Source organism: Emys orbicularis, chromosome 20, assembly GCF_028017835.1.
Source record: "Emys orbicularis isolate rEmyOrb1 chromosome 20, rEmyOrb1.hap1, whole genome shotgun sequence".
Lineage (NCBI taxonomy): Eukaryota > Metazoa > Chordata > Testudines > Emydidae > Emys > Emys orbicularis.
The window spans coordinates 8281489-8299129 of NC_088702.1; the positions used below are offsets into that span (position 1 = coordinate 8281489).

Sequence of the window (17641 nt, forward strand, 5' to 3'; positions counted from 1 at the left end):
AGCTCAGAGGACTTGCTGTTCCCATGGCGTTTTGCTAACTGCCTGGCCTGTAGCTGCAGACATTCGAACCAAGCGTCAGGACAAAAAACAAACATCCAAAGCGTCGCCTCATCTGCGTGGCTACGGAGACCTGCTCTAGGGCAGCACGCCAAGCGAAGCAGGGTCCAGAGATAAGGCCCCTGTTGGAAGCAGAAGGGCATGAACACTAGTGGAAGCTGAAATCATGCAAGACAAGGCAATGGCTATATTGGGCATTGGGGATTTTTGTTAGCCCTTGAGCTCAGACCGAGCACCAGGGTGTATTTGTCACCTCCCCACCCCTGCTCCTGTGTCTCGCTGCCTTGGGCGGGGGGCAGGTGCGTGTTAAATCAGGTAGGTTACTTTAAAACAGAGACACGTTTAAAGGTTCTACCTCCAGTTCCCTTCCAAGCAGAAATTCACTGGACATTCCCCATTAAGGCACAACGGTCAAGGCCTGACCTGCAGGTTGCTCTGAAACCTCTGAGCTGGTGAAGTTTAAAAAAGTAACAGAGGGAGACGGAGGTGTTAGCAGCTCAACCCACAACAGAAGTGGGTGGAAGGGGGGGGGAAGGTCACACACTTAGTGGACCCCCCCTGCCCTGTATATTCCCAATCTATAAAGTGGCACTTTATGAACAGGTGCAAATTCAGCTACAAAATGAGGCTCAATGGGAGTGGATAGGCAGGTTCCTGTTTAAGGATATACAGGTCTCAAGCAGGGCTAGCTCCGTATTGTTCTTTCCCCTCTGAACAGCCTGGATGCATTACAGCCCAGCCCACACTCCACTGACCATGACTGCAACTCGGTGGGTGAAGCAGGAGCAGTGTTTGGGGACACGGAGCTCAGGTGAGAGAATGTGGCTGCTCGTCCCATCAAGGCCGGTACAGCCCTTGCTTTTCCATTAACATCTGCAGCACATGTGCTTCCAAACGCAGGGGGTTGCCTTTCCCTGGCTGGTTTATTGCCAAAAACCAGAAGCGAGAAATTGCTGGAGAGGCCCAAGATAGGAGGGGCCCCCAGCGGGCAGACCCCAGGTGTTTCTTGTTAACTCTGTATTGGAGGCTGGATGTCCCTTTCTGCAGGACAGCACAGAGTGGACAGCAGGACGGCCAGGCAGCCCGGCCCTGGATGGACCCCCGGGCTCTTGCCTCATTTCGCGATTGATCGCTCGGCTCAGACGGAGGTGGGGGCAAGCTCTCACGCTCATCAGTCTCAACAACAAAGTGATATCGTGTCCGATAAAAGTCTCAGCTATTCCAGAACCTGTGTTACTTCTTCCTCCATGGGCCAGCTGCGAAGGGGATTAGTGTAATGCCACTGACAGCTGGGGACTGGACCGAGACCCCCCCCCAGTTCCTCTCACACAGGCCATGAACCCTTGGGGTTCTGGTCAATCTGGGCGATCGCAAACTTTTCCTGTCCTATGCCCCAATCCTTGGCCTCCTCCTCCAGAGCAGGGCCAACGGAAAGGGCCAAAAAAGCGGCAGCAGAATCCCTTGCCCAAGCGCACTAGCCCTGTAGAGTTTCACAAGGTGGAGGCTCCCACTCCCCATCCTCTGTCGTTACAAAGGCAGATCCGTCTCTCAGTGCAGCAACATGCTCACAAGGAATGGAGAGAAGGGCAGAGCAGCACGTAGGCCACACGGATTGATGGGCTGGCCGGGAATTTCTCTTTAACACGGCGTGAAGAAACGACTGCTGCAAAAGTCCTGGAAAAAGCAGCCGCTGGATTTTAGACCCAGGACTCCGTGAGGGCGTCTATAGACATTAAAGAGACTCTCAGAGCAGACACACACCCGGGCCGTCTCCTAGACTCTGGTTGGTGACTGTAACCTACCACGCTTCCGCTTCTGGCGGGGAAAAGCCAACTCCCGCTGTGGCCAAAGAGACAGGTTCACCTCTTGTTTATCATCCTGCCTTATTGCACATCTGTTTCCACCCCCCCATATACACCCAAACATTTGGTTAAGATATGAAACATCTGGAATTTAAGCAATGCCCTGAGAATCACAGAGAAAAACAGATTAAATAGAATTTTCTGGGGAGCTTAACACCCAATTCCACCCCACCCTCCCTCCCAATTTAAGCAGAAAACCTTCTTGCTTAAACATTGTTCTCAGTTCTTCTGCTGCCGGCTCCTCTCCAGTTAGCTGCTTTTTGGAACGGACACACGTGTCAGCTGACTCCAATCCAAGGATCGCTGGCCTCTAGGATGTTGTTTTTCCTCCTAGAGGGACTGGAACGTCAGTAGGTAGGGGACGCTCCCCCGTGGAATGACGCCCTGTGCCGGCCTCTCAAAGAACCCGAAGCAGTTCTGACCGTGGGAAAAAGGGTGCACCCCAGGAGCCAGTTAACGACCCACGCAGGCAGCTGCTAACATGAGCTGGTCTGCAGGTTCCCCTCCGTCAGCAGTGAGGCGATGGAGGATGGGCCGTAAGCGCTGTCGAACTCCTCATCTGAGCTCAAGCGGTCGTCTTCCAAGGAGGCCTCTGCGGCCGAGCGGGTGGCCTTGCGCCTGGGTCGGGGAAAGGATGAGCCAGTTCATACCCGCACAGCAGAGCGGCCGCGCTTACCCGGCCCTGCACTCTGGCCCCTGCCGGCTGATTCCCACCAGGGATCTCCCCGCTGCTCAACCAGGAGCTCCCATCTGCCCACAGCCCTGATCAGACCCCCTGCACCCCAAACACTGCGTTAGAGGGCAGCAATGAGAAGAAAAGATGAATGAAATTCCAGACAGTAACCGTTACAAGCCTGCTGGGCTGAGACTTCCAAGGAGCCTGGGGCAGGTCAGCACCCAGCCTTCGCTGGACTCTCAGAGGCCCTGGGGCAGGATCGTTTCATTATCCACGCCCAGCGCGCTACGGACTTCCCTTGGCTGCAGGCTCAGTATGAACGACCCTAGCTAGGGCACTGGAGCATGGCTTAGATTATGGGCACACTGCCACTCTGCTTCGGGGAGGTCGCTTAGACCAGATTCCTCTCCAAGAGCAGATCTTCCTCAGCGCGCCCAGCGCAGAACTATGCTTCGCTCCAGGGCGGGAGGGAGGGCAGGGGACAGGCAGCCTGCAATTATTCCTCAAGGGGGAGTTTTCTACTATCCCATTTCTGCTGGGAGAGGAGCTAGGGCTTCAGCCGGCTGCAAAGGGAGACTGGTACGGAGCAGGGCTAAGGTGGGACGCGTATTGCTCCAGGAGCCCCTTACCTCTGGCTCTGGAGGGACCCCTAGGATGCAGGGCTAAGGAGGGGATTTTGCAGCACCCACCCCACCCACTGCCTACCAGGCCTCCTTCTCCAGGGCCTTGACGCGATTCTGTAGCTGCTCGTTGAGTTCGTGCTGCTCCTCCAGCTCCCGCTGCGCTTTCTTCCTGGCGCTTTCCAGGCGCTCGATCTCCTCCTCGGCCTCGTCCATCTGGCGCTTGAGCGCCTTGACGCGTAGGCTCAGCTGCGGGGGGCATAAGGGGAGGGGCACGTTGGCTTGTGGTGCTGGGAGGATGCCACCTAGACCCAGACACCCAGGCAATGCTGGAGGGACCTCACCCCCACCTCTACCCCCAGGACACTCGGGGCCTCTGCTAGCAGCAAGGGCCATTTGCAGCCACAGCAGTGTCCTGGTGCTGAAGGAGGCCGGAGCGAGCTGGGAACCAGCCATGCTCAGCTCTCTCTGGAGGCTGGGAGCAGGACAAGAGCCTAGAGACACTAGGCCTCGCGGGGGCACATCCCACGGTTCTTAGCGCTGCAGTGAGCGGAGCCGCTCTAGGATTCTTTCCCAGTGAATTGTGGGAGAACTTGTCTGGCCTTCTGGGCACACTGAGAGGGTGGGAATTGTGGGAAGGCACTGGAGGACTGTCAGCACTATCAGGCGTACAGCCTGCATCCTCATTTCAAAGTGGAACCCGAACCCGCGCCCGCAGCCAGGCCAGCATGATCACCCTGACATCTGCTGGGAGAGCAATACAGCGGTGCACAGACAATCCAGGACGTTTTTGGAGAGTGTTGGGGACAACTTCCTGGTGCAAATGCTGGAGGAACCAACTAGGGGCCATGCTCCTCTTGACCTGCTGCTCACAAACAGGGAAGAATTGGTAGGGGGAGTAGAAGTGGGTGGCAATCTGGGCAGCAGAGACCATGAGATGGTCAAGTTCAGGATCCTGATAAAAGGAAGAAAGGAGAGCAGCAGAATATGGACCCTGGGTTTCAGAAAAGCAGACTTTGACTCCCTCAGGGAACTGATGGGCAGGATCCCCTGGGAGGCTAATCTGAGGGGGAAAGTTGTCCAGGAGAGCTGGCTGTATTTTAAAGAAGCCTTATTGAGGGCGCAGGAACAAACCATCCCGATGTGCAGAAAGAATAGCAAATGTGGCAGGCGACCAGCTTGGCTTAACAGAGAAATCTTCAGTGAGCTTAAACACAAAAAGGAAGCTTACAAAAAGTGGAAACTTGGACAGATGACTAGGGAGGAGTATAAAACATTGCTCGAGCATGCAGGGGTGTAATCAGGAAGGCCAAAGCACAATTAGAGTTGCAGCTAGCAAGGGATGTTGAAGGGTAACAAGAAGGGTTTCTACCGGTATGTTAGCAACAAGAAAAAGGTCAGGGAAAGTGTGGGACCCTTACTGAATGGGGGAGGCAACCTAGTGACAGATGATGTGGAAAAGGCTGAAGTATTCAATGCTTTTTTTGCCTCCATCTTCACAGACAAGGTCAGCTCCCAGACTGCTACACTGGGCAACAGTATGGGGAGGAGGTGAACAGCTCTCACTGGTGAAAGAACAGGTTAAGGACTATTTAGAAAAGCTGGACGAGCACAAGTCCACGGGGCCAGATGCAATGCATCCGAGGGTGCGGAGGGAGTTTGCTGCTGTGATTGCAGAGCCATTGGCCATTATCTTTGAAAACTTGTGGCGATCGGGGGAGGTCCCAGATGATTGGAAAAAGGCAGATATAGTGCCCATCTTTAAAAAAGGAAAGAAGGTGAATTCGGGGAACTACAGATCGGTCAGCATCACCTCAGTCCCTTGAAAAATCATGGAGCAGGTCCTCCAGGAATCTATTTTGAAGCACTTGGAGGAGAGGAAGGTGAGCAAGAACAGTCAACATTGATTCACCAAGAGCAAGTCCTGCCTGACCAACCTGATTACCTTCTATGATGAGATAACTGGCTCTGTGGATACGGGGAAAGTGGTGGACGTGATATATCTTGACATTAGCAAAGCTTTTGATACGGTCTCCCACAGTATTCTTGCCAGCAAGTTAAAAAAAAGTATGGATTGGCTGAATGGACTATAAGGTGGACAGAAAGCTGGCTAGATCATCAGGCTCAACAGGTAGTGATCAACAGCTTGCTGTCTAGTTGGCAGCTGGTATCAAGAGGAGTGCCCCAGGGGTCGGTCCTGGGGCCGGTTTTGTTCAACATCTTCATTAATGATCTGGATAGATCGCATCCTCAGCAGGTTCGCGGATGACACTAAGCTGGGGGGGAAGAGGTAGATATGCTGGAGGGTAGGGATAGGGTCCAGAGTGACCTAGACAAATTGGAGGATTGAGCTAAAAGCAATCTGATGAGGTTCAACAAGAACAAGTGCAGAGTCCTGCACTTAGGATGGAAGAATCCCAGGCACCGCTACAGGTTGGGGACCGACTGGCTAAAAGGCAGTTCTGCAGAAAAGGACCTGGGGATTACAATGGACAAGAAGCTGGATATGAGTCAACAGTGTGCCCTTGTTGCCAAGAAGGCTAACGGCATTTTGGGCTGCATTAGTAGCATTGTCAGCAGATCGAGGTAAGTGATTATTCCCCTCTATTCGGCACTGGAAAGGCCACATCTGGAGTATTGCACCCAGCTTTGGGTCCCCCCACTACAGAGATGAGGTGGACAAATTGGAGAGAGTCCAGCGGAGGGCAAGAAATATGATTAGGGGGCTGGGGCACATGACTTATGAGGAGAGGCTGAGGGAACTGGGGTTATTTAGTCTGCAGAAGAGAAGAGTGAGGGGGGGATTTGATAGCAGCCTTCAACTATCTGAAGGGGGGTTCCAAGGAGGATGGAGCTCGGCTGTTCTCAGTGGTGGCAGATGACAGAACAAGGAGCAATGGTCTCAAGTTGCAGTGGGGGAGGTCTAGGTTGGATATTAGGAGAAACTATTTCACTAGGAGGGTGGTGAAGCACTGGAATGGGTTACCTAGGGAGGTGGTGGAATCTCCATCCTCAGAGGTTTTTAAGGGCTGGCTTGATAAAGCCCTGGCTCAGATGATTTAGTTGGGGTTGGTCCTGCTTTTTGTTCCCTCATGCGTGGTCAGTAGAACCCAAAGGATATGCTCCCAACACTGAGAGAGCAGGTCAAGTAGTCCAACGAAGCGCAGGCTTGGGAGATACGATGGCAGAGTAGCCGTAATTAGGCAAGACGGAGCAACAACAGAGACCAGGTGGTGGCTTGTGAGATGGGGCTGGCGGATTCTCAAAATGCTTCTACAAGACTATTCTGCATGGGGTCTTCCCCCCAAACCCTACCCCCACCACGCCGTAAAAGGACACGAGAGGCAGAGACACAGAAATATTTGGCTGTAATCAGGATAGGGAGTGGGGGGGGGTCGATAAGGCAGAGAGAATGGGGTGGCTGCAGTTGGAACAGGGATTGCTCTTGCACCAAGAGGAGAAGGAGCAGAGAGGAGACGGGTGGGAGATGAGCCAAGACCAGATCCTTGGGTCTGGCCCACGGTTTCTTTTGGTACCCAGCTTGAATTGGCCAGTAGGAGAGGTCAGCCCCGAATTGGAGCCAAATCACTGTCTGAAAGCGCACGTGCAAACATGCATGCATGTGTACACACATACACACACACACACACACACACACACAGAGCTGATGTTCTCTAGGGTCTGTGCTATCCAGCAGCCTGGGATCAGCTGTGTAAAGGGGGTCTCTCTCTCTCTCTCTCTCCCCCACACACAACAGAACACACACACACACACACACACACACACACACACACACACACACACACACACTGAGCTCTCGGGCTGCACAAAGCCAACTTGGCTGAGGTTTCCCCATTTGTCTGCCAAGCAGGTGCCAGAGGCTGTGGAAGCCATTTAAACGAATAAAAATTGGATGATAAAAATTGGAAGAAAAGAATGGAGGAATGAGAGTGATGCCCCAGGGTAGCTCCAAGAGTGTGTGAGGTGGCAGGGGGGGAAAAGAGACAGCAGAATGTCATCTACACACCTGGTCCTTCTGGTCATTCACATGCTGTCGTTCGTCATCGATCTGGATCGTCAGCTCCTTCACTTTCCTTTCCAGTTTGCGATTCGAGGACACCATGACATTCTTCTCCCTGAAACCACATTGAGCAGAGCAGCCGCTGAGCTCTGTCCAGACATGCATGGGATCTCTGACTGTTTACCTTATGGTGGCCCCCCAGAAGCCCTTATTGAGACTAGGGTCCCCTGTGGTGCTGGGCGCTGCACATACAGCTCATGCCCCAGAGAGCTCACAGGCTGAATAGGGAAACGGAGATCCAGAAAGATGAAGCACCTAGCCCCCGCTCACACAAGCAGTGAGAGACAGAGCTGGGATTTGAACCTAGAACCCCCAAGTCCCAGTACAGCACCCTAACCACTAGGCCACCCCTTCCCTCTGCCCTTTGAGGGCAGCATGACTGGTGCTCACACGGGCCTGGGACGAGCTACCTGCAATTAGATTCGGCTCAAGAAAAATAACGATGGTGCACAAGGATTTAGTTTTGGGGCAAGGTGCCAGGTTGACAGGCCTGAAAACAGACAGCGCTGAGCACGCTTCCCCCAGACGCTGCCGACGAGGTTATTACGCAAGGCCGAGCACTCGCAGCTGAGCGATGTCAAGCCTATTGTGCACACGGGTCATCGTCCGAGGGTGGCGGCTCTGACAAGGCCAACCTGAGCTGGAGGAGTCTCTCAGCCCCCTTTTATACAGCAACAATCAGTGCCACAATCTCTGGATGATGCATTTTTCCACCCCCATAACACTAGACAACAAACAATGAGCCAATTCAGCCATGTGAGTTACACGAATTAGGAATGTCTGTTTTTAAAACTCTGGTCTGAGATGGGGACCCCCCTAGAGGCAGTCTTTAGCGACTGGTGAGAAAGGGTGCATTTCAGGGGTTATTTTAAACCAAATTCTGTTAAATCAGACACTCAAAAGGACACTCAGATTTCAATGTATTTACATTTTAAATAAAACAAACATTGGGAAACGCTCTTAAACTGAAACCAAGGCATCCACATGGGGGTTTAAAGTGGTTTAGCTAAAAATCAGTTTAAAAATTGGTGTTAACGGAGGCCACATCTACACTACCCGCCGGATCGGTGGGTAGTAATCGATCTATCGGGGATCAATTTATCGCATCTCGTCTAGATGCGATAAATCGATCCCCGAATCGATGCACGTACTCCACCGCTTACTCCTCCTGCCGAGAAGTCGACGGGGGAGCCGCAGCGGTTGACTTGCCGCCGTGAGGACGGCCAGGTAAGTCGAACTAAGATACTTCGACTTCAGCTACGCGAATAGCGTAGCTGAAGTTGCATATCTTAGATCGATCCCCCCCCAGTGTAGACTAGTCCTGAGTGCGACCCACCGCATAGATGGTTTTCTTTTCATGATTTTTTTAAACGTGGCAACGGCTGCTCTTACTGCTGAGACCCCAGTAGCAGGGGCTGTCCGCACAGCTGTTTATTCTGCCTCGTGCCACTAGGGTAGTTCAAACCCAGCCAGAAGCACAGATAAGTGATGTACTGGCCCTCTCCTGCCAGCTAGGAGAAAGGCTTCCGATTCCATATGGCAGACACCCTCCTCCACTGATCGGGAGTCAGTTCCAGCCTGCCACACTTGGTACCAGACCACTGCGGAACTCGCACGTGCCAGTTCAAGGGTTAACCACACATTCTCACGCCACCTCGCACGGGAATGTTGTTGACACTTAACTACTTTCGGGAGAGGTCAGATGTTGGGTATCTTGAAATTAAGCCTCGGAACATGCCTGGGAGGCAGATCAGGCCGAGGTCCGTTTTGAAAAGGGGCATGGGGGGAGAGAAATGGGACGTAGGATGGAGAGGATTCTGGACGTGAAGGCCCACAGACCAGCACCAGTACTACCGAACTAAACCCCTTCCTGAGGCTGCAAAGCAAAATCAGGGCACAGATGGGGCTAGAACCCGAGCACTCCCCTGAAACCGCAGTCCTGTGCGGAGACCCTTCAGCTTTCTGGTTATGGGGGTAAGCATTCCTACCCTCCATTATCAGCTGCGCCACGGACATGGGAGGAGTCACATGCCTGCTGCGTGCCTCAGTTTCCCTATCTATAAACTGGGGATGGTGATTCCCTCCATCTCTATGCACTTATAGTGGTAAAACTTTCCAGTGTAAACCAGGGCTGGTTGTCAGTTCAGGTGTGAATTTTTACTGATATGGTTATACCGGTGCAACCCCTAGTGTGGACACAGTTATAGCTTACCAGTATATAATACCAGTATTATACCAGATACAGGTATAGCTTAGTCTCCTTTCCACAGAGAAACAGCTATACTGGTAGAACTGCATCCGCTCTGGGGGGTGGGAAGGGAAGGGTTGTAGCTCTCTATACTGTTAGAGTGGTACAACCTGTGTTTAGACAAGGGCTTAGCATTGCGTGCTTTGTGATCTTCTGCCAGAACGGGGCCAAGTCCACATCTTTTACCTCTCTTCTGCCTGAAGCTTATCCTGCAGTTCCTGGATCCGCGACTCCAGCTGAGAGAAACTGGCGCTCGGTTTCTGCAAGCCTTCCGAGCTGGCCAGTCGGCTTTTCAAGTCTTTGTTCTGGTGGGAGAAATTACATCTGATTAGTCACCCAAGAAACCAACAGCCAGCAGCGGAGTGAGAAAGTTGGCCTTATAAACAGAGCAGGAACGGAGCGTTATGTAAACCCTGGCAGTGAGTCAAGCGCGGTGAAATCCCTTTCACAAATAGGAAGCTTAATAAGTTGGGTTATATAATGGCAATTATTTTTCCTGCATTAAAAATGTTGCCAACAGAGCGTAGTTTAAAACCGTGTGTGGAATCCGAGCGCTAAAAAACAGGTGAAGACCGTTCTCCCGCTCTGCACAGCCGATGCTGTCAGAACATGCTGGCTGGGGTCACGGGCCAGGGAATAGCTGACATCTTCATTTAGGCCACGCCGCCCAATGCTCCATCACGCTCAGCAGGAAAAACCGCACACCTGCCCCACAGAATGGAGTTTACAGGCCCACAGTCCTGTAGGGATACCGGTTTAGCAGCAAGCCAAAGATCTCCTGGCGGGGACACAATCCAGTGCAGAACTCTGATATTAATGACCAGTGTATTTAATAGCTTCCTCAGCCCGAAGAGCTACATTTGCCAGCTTCACCTCCTTCCCTAAGAGCCATCACAGCTCCTCTAGCCTGTTCCACAGGAAGTGACAGCAGATGCCAATATTAAATGCGCCTCGGTAACTGGCGACATCCAGGAGGGAGAAATAAGGCTGAAAACTTTTGAAGAATGAGATTGGTGCACTGCAGGGGACTTTTTGCACCACCTTAAGTCAGCAGCTCAAGCCGAGTGTTGTTTTGTTCTGGTTAATTACATGCAGAGAACAAGAACAGCTTGAAGGATTTGCTTTTTTAAGCCAGCAAACACTTGTGTAACAGAGAATTCGGTAACAAGTCTAGACAAGCAGCTGCTGCATGTTCACAGGCAGCCCGGCCTGTAGTTTACCACCACATTTTTTTTAAACTTGGGAATTAAGAGTCCATCTACAAATTAAGGAGCACCACAGAACCGTGGCAGCAGGGAAAGCTGTTTAGGAGGCATCGGGAGCAATTTCAAGTCATTACAGACCGGTCTTAAATCAGCCGGTTCGTCTAAAGTGTGGGTCAACGAGTTCTGGCTCCGAGTGGATTTGAAACATGAGTCAGTTCAGATCTGCAGATAGACCCTGAAGATGTGGGCCTTGTAGTAAGATGAAGCCCTGAAACATAAACCCTTATATCAGAGGCCCGGTTTGAGGCCTAAGGCCTGAACTAAAGTAATGGTCAAGACTTTGCTAACATAAAGCAAAGTTAAGCTGTGAGCCAGAGGCAGGCCCTGCTCACAGAAGCTGGCAAGGAAAGGGCTGATGTTGCAAAAAATACACATACCTAAAAAGGTACTGGACACTAGAGATATAAACATGTGCTAGGATGGTACCAGAACACTCCGATACCTGCACATTCCACACTGATAACAAGGAACAGGTTGACCCATCCTAAAGACAGGGGCAAAAGGGTAATATGATGGATAGAGTGTTTTGCTTGAATCAACATGTATAAGGTAATAGGCGGCACCTTGCTACGTAGAGGGGTTGCACCTCAATACATCGGGAGTGATGTGTAACTTGTTTGTACCTGTGTATAAGAATGCAGCCCTGGGGCGGGGTCTCTGTCCAGCCTAGGGGGCAGTGGTAAGTCCCACCACGGACTGAGCTGGTCCATTGTCAGGGGGCACATATTCGTAGTATGTCCTGTAGAGTCTGCTTGACAATAAACCTGGCCGGGTGCCTTCGTACCTTATCGGAGTCTGTGGTCATTGGGGTTTCTCTCAGGGTCTGCTATGCCAGCGACCTGCGCAGAGCCGGGGCCGCACACAGAGGGAACACACGCACGCAGCCGACTGGTATCAACATTGAACAGAGCAGAGCAATGCACCTGCGACGTCTGATGACAGGCCTCAGGTCTGTGTTTCTGCCGATTGCCCCGGCATAAGACAGTGGAGATGCTCTGTGTCACTTCCCCCCCCATGCAGGAGTGTGTCTAAGGAAGGAAAGGGCAGAGAACTCTGCCCTCTGGCTAGTCCATGTTGCTACTTGGGGCCCCCTTGCAGCCAAGGTGCAGGTTAGAGCTGCCCTGGGTGCAGCTTTAGCTTCAGTAGCCTCAGTATCCGGAAGAGACACAAAGTCACCGGCACCTGAGCCTCCACTCCAGGGCTGTGTGGAGCCGGGTCCCAGTCTCTGAACTCAAACCCTAAGAGTTTCTTGTGGACGGCAGGTGACAAAGCCTCCCTCCCCAGGCCCTCCCTCTCCCTGCCTTCAGGAACGGCTCCTGGCAGTGAGGTCAGCATTCTGGGATGGCAGGAGAGAGCTGCCTCTTGGACCCCCAATAGCTCAGGGCCCCCCTTCTCCTGGAAAGGCAAAGGGCATCAGCCTGCCCATAAAAGGCCCCATCTCCATATCTACAAAGGAGCCAGGAGACCTGGGAATACTGACTGCACGATAACCTGCAGCAAGAGCTCGCTGCACCCTTGCAGCCAGGTTAAGAACAAACCCCGACTGCTTAACACTTGAGCCCTGTTGCAGGGTGCTCTGGTTCCAGGCTGCATGAATGAGATGCCCTGGCTCACAGCCGTGGGGCAGGCAGGGGCCTCGGGAGGGTCACAGCGCTGGACGGAGCACAGCGGATGGGTATTTTCAGAGGTAAGGGCAGGGCAGAGAGTTACACAGCTGCTCTCCAGCAGTCCCATGTGGCACATGCTGGTACAACACCTCCATGGATTGCTGCCGAGTTCACTTCCACTGAAGGCCGTTCAGGGCACCGCATTACGCTGCAGCTGGGAGCGAGTCTCCTAGGCTGGGCAAGCAGACAGTTTAGTTCTTCGGCTGTCTCAGAGATCTGCCCCTCTGCTTTGCTATCTAGGACTCCCCACCCTCCTTTCGCCGACAGCCCCTGCATTTCGCCTATAAATTCCTCTTCCCCTTTAAGAATCAGGCCAAGCCCCAGGTTCTCAGCCTCCCAGGGCAGGCTGCTAGCCTCACTCCCCTGCAGGCAGGGAGAGGTTTATGGGCGTTCCCGGGGATTAGAAAATCATGTCCATTAAGAGCTCCCTACACAAGGTGCAACACGCCTAGGGCCCCCCCCCAAGCTGGGCGTGTGCAATAAACTGAAAATTAAGAGTGAGGATTAGGAGAAGAGACACCCCTTATTATCCTAGCCGCCTTTGCAATGCCGCTGGAGGGATGGCAGAGCCGCTGGCAGGAGGCGCAGTGATGCTGCCAGAAGAAATCCCGAGGATCTCTGACTCTGTCCCTGCTGGGAGAGGAGGTTAAACACTTCAGCCATTCGCAGCATTTTGTTGTTCATATTCCAGTAGCCCCCAGAGACACCAAACAGGGCCCCCGGAGCAGGGGCTGTGTCGCATCTGTCATAGAGTGCATACAGTCATACTTTGGGATGCAGATGAGAGGGGGGGAAGGGATGACAGGGATACACTCTTCTTTGCATAGGCGAGCTGGGAACACAGCGCATATTTATTGTTGCTATTATCGTAACATGGCCCCTGATCCTTGACCGGGGTTCCTTTTTGTGTTAGACATTGGGCAGATGAGGAAGACAGACAGACCTTCCCTTCCCCAGGGAGCTTGAGACTGAGATCTCGAGCAGGGCACAACAGGTCATAGATTGCAAGGCCAGAAGGGACCAACGTGATCACTTAGTCTGACCTCCTGTATGACCCAGGCCAGAGAACGGCCCCCAAATAATTCCCAGAGCAGAGCTTTTACAAAAACATCCAGTCTTGATTTAAAAAGTGGTCAGCGATGGAGAATTCACCATGAGCCTTGGTAAATTGTTCCAATGGTTAATTACCCACCTGTTAAAAATTTACACCTTGTTTCCAGACTGAAATTGTCTAGCTTCTACTTCCAGCCATTAGATCATGTTCGACCTTCCTCTGCTAGACTGAAGAGCCCGTTATTAACTAACTATTTGGTCCCCATGTGGGGGTTCAGACTAATCTAGCCACCCCTTAACCTCTTCGTTAAGTTATCTAGTTTGTGCTCTTTGAGTCTATCACTCTCAGGCAGGTTTTCTAATCCTTTAATTGTTCGCGTGGCTCTTCTCTGACCCCTCTCCAATTTATCAGCATCCTCCTGGAACTGCGGGCGCCAGAACTGGACACGGGATTCCAGCAGGAGTCCAGCACTAGTGCCCAGAGGTAAAATAACCTCCCTACTCCTACCTGAGATTCCCCTGTTTATGCATCCCAGGATTGCATTAGCCCTTTGGTGACAGCATCACACCGAGAGCTCACACTCAGCTGGTTATCCACCACGACTCCCAAATCTTTTTCAGAGTCGCTGCTTCCCAGGTGGATGAAATGGACGCAACGTGAGGATGAAACAACAGTACGAGCGCCAGACAGGAGCCCTTTGGGAGGGGTTACTGCAGAGGCAGGTTTTGAGGGGGCTAACGAAGTGACAGCTTTATGAATTGTGATGGGGGTGGGGGTGGCATGGGAGACTTTGCAATAGTGAGGGGATATTTGTTGATAAATACAAACAAGCAGGACCAGTAGGGTCTGTCTTGCATAGACTAAGTAGGCTGGTGGTGAGCTAAGACCATCACATTGTCGGCAGTAGCAATGGGGCAGACCTATTGCTCCAGGTGACCCCACTCCCCAGCTGGGGCAGGGTCACTCCCTGCGGGACACAGTCTGAGTGTGCTCTCCAGTCTAGTTTAAAACTCCCAAGCAAAGGAGGCTTCCACCCCCCTCCTTTGGGGACCCTTCCACAGCCAGACAGATCTCTAGGTCAGGAAGTTTTTCCAGGATCCGAGCAAGGTGATCAACTGAGTCACAAGAGCATGCTGGCTTAAATGCATTGTCTAGCGTTGTCACGTGGGGGAGGGGGCAGACTTGCAACCCCTTGACGTCTCTGCATTTGCACGAAGCTACAAGAGCAGCCGTCAGCTCCCCAAGCAGGCAGCAGGGCTAGCTCCAGAGGGGCAGAGCCGTGCAGCAGCACACCCCGAGCAGCACCCGCTTCCAGCATTGAACGAGGTGTCCAAATCCCGCATCCAGTCACAGCCTTACCTGCCTCTCCAGGGAGATCTTGTCGCACTCCAGGTCCTGCCGGCTGGAGCGCTCCTGCAGCAGCTCCGCACGCAGCTGGTCAATCTGGAGGAAGGAAGGGTGGTTTGGTTTAGGGGTTATTTCTGGTCAGACTGGTGTGGCTTCTCCCAGCCAGTGGCAGTTCTCTCCCTGGCAGACGGCGAAGATTCCTGAGGCCATTCATGGATACAGCCAGTCAGAGGACTTTGGGGGGGTGGGAGGGTCAGGAACTCTCAAGTTCTAATCTTGGCTATTACACACGTCCCGAGTCCCTTCCCCACGGTATGCCTCAGTTTCCCCATCTGTCACCTGCCTTTCCTGCGGAGGGCTGTAAGGATTAGAGGCAGCACTGCATTTCGAGAGAAATGAAGCTAGGCACAATTGGCATTTTTCGGGAAATCAAAGTCGCCAGGGCCTAATCCTCAGTTCAACCCAAGTCCCTCGTGATCAATGGAGTCACACCAGTGGCAGTCTGGAGTGGCTGGCCCATAAAACACGACACAAGTAACGGGCACTGTGCTTCCATTACATTAATGTGGGTTCAGTGGGAGCTGAAAGCCATTGTACTAAGAGATTCCAGTTCCCTGTAGAACAGCCAGGGGGCCTCTGCCAGGATCAGGGCCCCTTTGTGCTAAGTGCTGTACAAAGTCTCCCCCCACCGTAGAGTTCAGTCTGAGTAGGCAGGACAGGAGTATCCCTATTTTACAAACCGATACTAGAAGGCTGGGCTATCCAACCTCTCCCGGTGGCTCTAAATCAGCCACTAGGCCATGACATGGAAGACGCCAATCCCCCATCCATAGGCCCACCCTGCTTAAGCCACTGCTACGTGCTATGTCTTCAACTGAAACGTGCGGAGAACTCAGAGGCAACGTAAGGCAATTCCAGTTCAGACTGCTGCCTCTTGCGACACAGAGTACTCCAGGGCCATCAACAGGGGGATAAATCTTTGGTGGGCTGCAGGCCCGCACTGGTGACCGGCGGCAGGCACGGAACAAGGCAGCACTAAAAGGGGAAGCCGTTCTCAGCTGCCGTCCATTGCCCGTGGCTGGTGTGAGCCCACAGCAGTGCATGCTGCTCCCCTGCTGCCGCAGCTGGGTTCAGTGAGTTAGAGACACCATGAATACCCAGGGATGCATGTACAGCAGGGTGCAGCCCAGCTTGAGATCATGGCTTGGCAGAGTCCCTGATGCCAGTTAATTGCGTATGAGACACTGTGCAGAGGCAGCAGCACGTTTCATCCCCAGCGAGATTAGATCATTGTTTACTCAGCAGCCAGATAGATCTTTATTTTCTTAACGTTCGCCAAGGTTAGGCGCTAGACATGCTGCCAGCCCCCTGCCGACAACGCCCTTCCCTTTGCCAGGCAGGGCTGGGTGCAGAACCGACGGGCGTTTTAGCTGACACGAGCAGAGACCATGGCGGGGACGTTCTACACTGCAGCTGGGAGGTTCTGACTCCCGTTGGCGCTCTACAAACGGCTGTGTGAACGCTGTGGACACTCTAGTCCCTGGGTCCAAGCTCGGAGGGCTGGGCCAAGCCTCTGTCAATGCCGCAATGTCCGCACTGCTATTCTGAGTGCAGCGGCCATGCCCCGTTAGCACGAGTCTGTCCCGGCTGCAGTGTAGACTAAGGTTGCCAACTATCAAATCGCACAAATCCGAACACCCCTGCCCCGCCCCTGCCCTGAGACCCCGCCCCCCTCTATTCCCCCTCCCTCCCTTTCAACGGGCTGGGGCCAAGAGGTTCGGAGTGTGGGAGGGGGCTTCGGGATGAGCCTGGGGCAGGGGGTTGGGGTGCAGAAGGGGTCCGGGAGGGAGTTTGGGTGCAGCTTAGGGTTGGGGTGCAGGAGAGGGTTCAGGCTCCGGCTGGGCGGCGTTTACCTCGGGCAGCTCTTGGAAGTGACTGGCACATTTGGCTTCTAGGCTGAGGGATGGCCAGGCGGCTCTGCACACTGCCCCTGCCTGCAGGCACCGCTCCGCAGCGCCAATGGGAGCTGCGGAGTTGACGCTCAGGGCGGGGGCAGCACGCGGAGCCCCCATGGCCGCCCCTGAACCTAGAAGCCAAAGGGACATGCCGGTCGTTTCTGGGAGCTGCACGGCGCCAGGGCAAGTAGGGAGCCTGCCTTAGCCCTGCTGCACTGCCGACCAGACTTTGACCTATCAAAATCTCCCAGATTGCCTTTAATAGTCACCGGGAGATTAGGGCATATTCCGGGAGACTCCCGGCCAATCCTGGAGGGTTGGCAACTCTAATGTAGACACACCTGAAAGACCCGGCAGGAGAACTTAGGCTCTTACTGCTGTTGTGCATGTAGAAATTTTCTTAAGACATCAGTGACCTGCAGGGCATTAGCAGTGCATTTCTAGCACCTTTGGCTTATACATCATCTCCCCTGCACCTACTGATGGATGTAGTCACGCCCCCCCCCATGGCACTAGGCGCTGTACAAACACAGAAGAAAAGAGTCCCTGCTCCGAAGATCTTACAATCCAGGTATTGCCCCCCATTTCTGTGCCTCACTTTCCCAGTCTGAAAATGCGGCGCTCAGACTTTGAAGGCAAGAAGCACCCAGATTAGTAAACGGTAAGGCCAGTAGGGACCATTACGATCTAGTCTGTCGTCGTACATGAACGCCGGCCAGAGAACTTCACCCAATCATTTCTGCACCAAGCTAGAGCAGATCGTTGAGAAAGGGACGTCCAGTCTTGTCTTAAACTGCATGTGATGGAGA

General features: G+C 53.2%; 1 protein-coding gene across 1 annotated transcript in view; it reads right to left on the minus strand.

Annotated features, from left to right (window-relative positions):
- Positions 1–2395: 2395 nt before the first annotated feature.
- The window catches only part of CGN (cingulin), a 37912-nt gene continuing 22666 nt past the window's right edge, over positions 2396–17641 (minus strand). Inside the window, exons 16-20 of the mRNA XM_065420245.1 lie at positions 14890–14973; positions 9731–9849; positions 7243–7351; positions 3301–3464; positions 2396–2537 (exon numbers count right to left, since the gene is read on the minus strand). Of these exons, the coding sequence (XP_065276317.1) occupies positions 2396–2537; positions 3301–3464; positions 7243–7351; positions 9731–9849; positions 14890–14973 (618 nt within the window). The remainder of the gene's footprint in view (positions 2538–3300; positions 3465–7242; positions 7352–9730; positions 9850–14889; positions 14974–17641) is intronic.